This window comes from Vanacampus margaritifer, chromosome 19 (assembly GCF_051991255.1).
Source record: "Vanacampus margaritifer isolate UIUO_Vmar chromosome 19, RoL_Vmar_1.0, whole genome shotgun sequence".
Classification (NCBI taxonomy): Eukaryota; Metazoa; Chordata; class Actinopteri; order Syngnathiformes; family Syngnathidae; genus Vanacampus; species Vanacampus margaritifer.
The window spans coordinates 2039723-2045722 of NC_135450.1; the positions used below are offsets into that span (position 1 = coordinate 2039723).

General features: G+C 40.2%; 1 protein-coding gene across 1 annotated transcript in view; it reads right to left on the reverse strand.

Annotated features, from left to right (window-relative positions):
• Nucleotides 1-4424, reverse strand: part of kcnk10a (potassium channel, subfamily K, member 10a) — a 30230-nt gene extending 25806 nt beyond the window's left edge. Inside the window, exons 1-3 of the mRNA XM_077552161.1 lie at nt 4262-4424; nt 3935-4152; nt 814-1196 (exon numbers count right to left, since the gene is read on the reverse strand). Of these exons, the coding sequence (XP_077408287.1) occupies nt 814-1196; nt 3935-4106 (555 nt within the window). The 5' untranslated portion in view covers nt 4107-4152; nt 4262-4424. The remainder of the gene's footprint in view (nt 1-813; nt 1197-3934; nt 4153-4261) is intronic.
• Between the last annotated feature and the right edge of the window lie 1576 nt (nt 4425-6000).

A 6000-nucleotide genomic window follows, 5' to 3' on the forward strand; every position in this document is an offset into this window, starting at 1 on the left:
TTTATTGACAATAATAACGACGGTATGTGACCTCACTAGTCTAAACATGACATTCTAATTAATATTACATTTGTGAAATAAGAGTTATGAAGCAAAATCCAGCCATTATTATCCATCTCAGGGAGCGTCTATTTTGCCACTTGCTGTCAACCAAAGATGACATAACAGTTGCTCGGGTCTCAGGTAACAACTTATCACAGCTCAGCTTCAGAAAACAGGTGAGCTGTGATTGGTCGTTGACTGAGTCCTGAACAACATTGATGTCATCTTCAGTTGACAGCAGGTGGCAAAATGGCCACCCCCTGAGATGGATAAAAACGGCTGGATTTCGCTGCTTTGCTCATATTCCACTAACACAATATTAACCAGAATACCATATTTAGACCAGTGGAGCTGCATAGAACATATTTTCCAAAAAAATAAATTGGGTGTTGACTTCCCCTCTAAGTATTCAAGGCCGGACTGAGTGTCCTCTTTTTTTTTGAAAATATGGTGAACCTACATTTTGCGCTTTAGTTGAATTTTCAAACCATTTATTAATTGAATACTTTTAATTAGCACTAAAGTATTCCCGTTTTGCCTCAGTAGTGTTAATATTGCCTTCAGGTAGTTCCACACCTGATAAAAAAACAACAGACTTCTATTTTTTTGTACTTACTAGAAGGTTAAGTAAGGTTTTATCGAATTACAGAATGACGGCACGATGTGTTGAAGATAATAGGGTCAGATCGATAGGAAGCTTAGCTAATTCCCTCTCGGGACCCCATCCAGCGCTGAGGTAAAACAGGAATATCGATCAGCGTCTGGTCTTACTTTGATGAGAGCCTCCAACTCATCTGGGGACACACAGGGGTGTTTTTGCAGGAATGCTGCCTTCTCTGCTGTAATGGTGATCTTCTGGTTGTCTTCAAATGGTTGCTCTAGTGCTTGGAACACCAGTCCTCCTGCCACCAAGTAGGCCACCACCACCACGAAAACTGCCAGCACCGTCTTTAGTTTCATCATAGTAAAAGGAGCGGCGCCATCAGCAACTGCCTCAATGCTGGCTACCATGCTTGTGGGCCGGGAGATGGAGAGTCGAGACAAAGAGCAGCCCATTGGGTTCTGCATGGTAGCCACGCTGGCGTGCACAAGGCTAGATTGAAGCATACCTGGCTGCATCTTTTTGGGTGGGACCAAGTTAGTCTGAACTGCCACTGAAGGAACAAAAGAAAGAAAAACAAATTTAGGTTAAACGTTCTAATTTGCAACAGATAAACTTCACATGATCCACATTGGCAGTTTTACATTTCATGTATATGAAGGGATGGACAAATATCGTCGTAAACTTCATTAACATAGTTGCTTCCATCCATGAAAACCCTGCCATCATGGTCCCCCTTCGCCTTGTGACCAAATAATTAAGTTTACAGTTTAATATACGGAAGGGGATTAGGGCCAGGGAAGAGGGGGGGAAAAAGGTTGGCAGGATTCTGACTTTAAAGTTAGAATTCTGACTTTAAAATCAGACTTTAAAGTTAGAATTCTCACTTTATTCTCAGAGTTCTGACTTTAAAATTAGAACGCTGACTTTAAATCTCAGAATTCAGATTTTAAAGTGAGAATTCTGACTTTAAAGTCTGACTTTAAAGTCAGAATTCTAACTTTAAAGTCAGAATCCTGCCAACCTTTTTTCCCCCCTCTTCCCTGGCCCTAATCCCCTTCCGTATATTAAACTGTAAACTTAATTATTTGGTCACAAGGCGAAGGGGGACCATGATGGCAGGGTTTGAATCTGTGCTTTAAAGTGAGAATTCCCACTTGAAGTCAGAATTCTGAGAATAAAGTCAGAATCTTGCCAACCTTTTTTTTCTCTTCACTGACCCTTATCCTCTTCCGTAAATTAAGAAGTTTAAGAGGACAGTTTAATTTAGTTCAGAAGATCAAAAACTAAATCAGAAGACTATAAGAGATTTCAAATATCAAGGGCAAAACCTCTTATTCCATTTTCTTTCTTTTTTTTCTCCATAGCTAATTTGTTAATATGTGAGTTTATTGGGCAGTCGTGACCAAGTTGTTAAAGCTTGTCATTTACCACCAGGGGGATCCCCAGTTCAAAACCAGCTATGATGTCCTTGAGCAAGACCATGATACCCCAAACTGCTCCCCAAGAGTGTAGGTAGACCCCTTCACCATTGTGTGCCACTAACAGTGTGTGCGTTTGCTCTGTACACTACTGTGTTGTTTAAATTTTGTGCATGTGTGACTCAAATAAAGATGATCTTCTCTTCTAAATTTGCCTGTGGAACACCAAAGATGGCAAGCAGTTAGACTGCAGATGATACTAACTGAATTCCGAGCTGCTATAAACCTGACAGCTACACAACTAGTATAACAGCTACTCTTTAGCTGTCTTTATTTTCAGTGAGAGCTCCCACAAAACAATATAATGCAACCTTTAACTACTTAATACAAAAACATACAGGCAAGTGTTTTATTATTCAACGCATTTGTCTCCTGTAAATTCTCGCTTAAAGAAAATTGCATGAGAATTGAAATATTCAAGCAAGTGCAAGTACTCCAATTCAATAGGGGGCAGCATTTCACCTAAAAACAATTTGAGAAAAACAAACAATCTCAGCATATCAGTTGATTCACTGTCCGAACACTTACCTGTAAAGTCGCTTTGAATGTTAACGAAAGGAGAGGCTCACTGACAAAAGACGCTGCAATGAGTGTCCTCTTATATCAGTGTGCATGTCCTGGGTTTATACTGCCTTGGGTTTGTAGTGCATTACACATACCAGAAGTGGTGACAACATGGATAGGTGCAGCCTTCTGATGGTTGCATCTTTATTTAAGCTATAGTGACTCGCTACCACCTCTTGAGGATCAAAGCTGAACCAAGAGACAAAATATAAGACCGACTAACAAACTATCGTTTACAAAATAAATTTTCCCTATGTGTTTCTTAAGCTTCTTTTGGTTTTCTCATTGAAATGCAGTAGTATAGGCAGCATGTTGCTGAATATCACACCTATCAAAACCACACATGAACAGAAATCCACTGCAGAAATGCAGTGGAAGTGTTGATTGTAGCCGTGCATCTCAGACAATGACCCCAAACTGACAGCAGTGTAATTTGATATTTCTATCTACTGTATGCATTTCCTATTGTGCTAATGATACAATGAATATCAGCGACACGGGCTGATTACTTTAAGTTATGTAACCATTCAGTTGGAATGTGCCGAGAATGGTGCCCAAGCTGCAATTTTCACATTTTCTAAATAGACCTCTGGTTAAAACAAACAAACAAAAAAGACACCAAACAGTTTAACTGAATAAAAGCAATCATGCCTTTTCCAGAGATGTGCACATCTATTCGATTATTATAGCACACTATAATATCAGAGTCTGCCACAACTGGATGACTATGGAGCTGCTGTGATGGGACGTGACACACATGCAAGATTTGAGGAGGATCTGCCCATATTGGGTGAGGTAATGCTAAATACAGAACAACAGTGGAAATCCCACCACTGCGCCACACTGATGCCATAGGTTTGCCAAAAGCAATTGTTTTCTCACATATTCAATGGTCCTGCCTGTATTATCGTGTTTAACAACCCCCCATCTTTTAGTTGTAATATGATGTAACTGATATGATGCAGCTATTGACTACAAACTTCAGCATGCTGGCTGGACCTTCACTGCTGTATTTCTATTAAATTTTCATTAGCAAACCTTCTGGAGCCACAGTACAAAAATACTCAGGGCTTCACATGAGGGAGGCTATCAGTATCAACATTGCAGAAAGGTAGAGCTTACTGCAGCAGTTTGAAAACAGGCATTCAGTGGAAGGAAGTTAAGGTAAACTTCACGCAAAAAGAATCCATTTGGTGGACTTTCTATTTGCATACGGATAAACAAAACGAGTAATTGACAGTCTAACCTGGTGACGGGCTGTTCCCTGGTTTTCTTGGATTTTCACTTGGAAATTTCATCTTGGTGATCCAGGCTCCCGACGCTTCTATTGATAAAATATATGTTTCTCTAATTTCTCGGCGTCCTTGCAGTCTGCAGCGTTGTCTTAGCATGGAGAAGGGCAGTGAATAAAAACACATCCTCTACGGCTGTGGTGGAGATGCGGCTCCTCTTACTCTCCTTCACCTACGGCGCACACCCACAGCTGCATCAGCATCGGGGGAGTCAGTAGTAGATAAACAACGTGCATGGACTGAAGAAGGAGACGGTGCTCCATCGAGAGACGTACGCTTACATTATGGCGGATTTTACGTACGTCGTGATGTACCGCTGGACTAACTGCACTGCATCCTGAAATCGCCGCATACAGATTGTACTGTCTAGCGTCGCAGCTGCGTGCCGAGAGGATGCGTAATACCACCAGATGTCAGATACTCGAAACAGTCTTTGAGGGGAGGAGACGGTGCAGATAGTGCACATGGAGGATAAGGATCGATGGATGGGAGGAATAAATGACTAAAACAATGGTTCGAAGTATTGCAGCAGAAACGCAATTCATGCTTTCAGCATTTACGGCAAGGCAATGCAGTTTTATTTCTATAGCACTACATTTCATACACAAGGCAACTCAATGTGCTTGACACAAGCAAGGACATAACACCCACAAGCATCAAAAATACAGTTAACGACATTAGAAGCAAAGCAGGGAAAACAAAAGTAGCTTTCAGAAATTACTTATATATATATAAAATCAAAATTGAGTCATATATTAGAATTTTACACCTTTATTGTTGGCAGGTTGAAATCTTTAGTTTTTTGTTTAGTTTTTTGTTTTTTATGTGAGCATGAAGATTACCTATTCTTTTCTTTAAAGGATTGCAAGTGCCCAGGGACTGGCGAAGGGGTGGCGAGCAAGTCTACTGCAGAAACCTGGCCCTAGTTTGACCTCATGGATGGGGTGTTGGGAAAGATGTCATCCATCACCCAACCTGTCCCAATAGCCTCCATCCAAGAGGACGGACCAGGGCCAAGTTGGACCAGGGAGGTGCAAGAGAAGGAGGAGTACAACAACGACAATGATGATGATGATTATGACCAGGGTCAACACCAGGCAAGAGCAGTGGGAGCTGAAGGGCAGAAGAGGAAGGGGATGATAGATGAGCTGGTCAAGCTCTACAAACTTGATTTGGAGCAGCAGAGTGTAGAAAAGGAAAGGCGAGAGGAGAGCAACAGAGAGGAGGAGATGAAGATAATCATAGAACAAAATAAAAGATGAAAAGAAATGTGCTTCCTTATTTTTGTTGTTAAACCATACTATGTAATGTATGAAAACTTGGGTACTTGACTTTTAAATCGTAAAACAGTTGAAGTTCCTATCTCTTAGCAGTTTAGTCCATGACTTTTCACAATTAATAGTATTTTTGCTCTGTCACATTTGGATCAGACAGAAAAGAGGACCACCCACACCATTGAGCTTTCAAACCTAACACTTTACATTTTTCCTGCAAGTTTGTAAAGGACCACCTTTTTCAATCAGATGAAGACAGTAACATGCGTTTGATTAGGTTGGAAAATTTTACTATTAAATAAGTATAACTTAACAAAAAACAGCCTAAATATCTATGAGTAAAAAAAAATTAAGTCCCCCCACAAACGTACAGTTCATGACTTACATCACTGAAAAAAGTGCAACTACGGTGTAATTTATTTAAAGTACAATGTCACATTAATTTGATTTAATTATATTGGTTCCTGAACTTGTATTTTTAAGTTTAACTAAAAGCAAATCACATACCTAATGTATAAAATTAAAATAAGTACTTTGACTAAATATTTTTTTTAACTTTGTACCAGCGGGTTTCATATCACGTGACCATATGTCGTCACTTCCGGTCATTATACCGCCACTAATGTAGCCTGTTAAGTTTTGCGGGACGCCACTACGCCATTTCCAACGTGAGGACGGTTTTAGCTTGACGAAGAAAGTACGATTTTAAGGTTTTAACTTTTGCTACCATGGTGTGTGTAATGTTT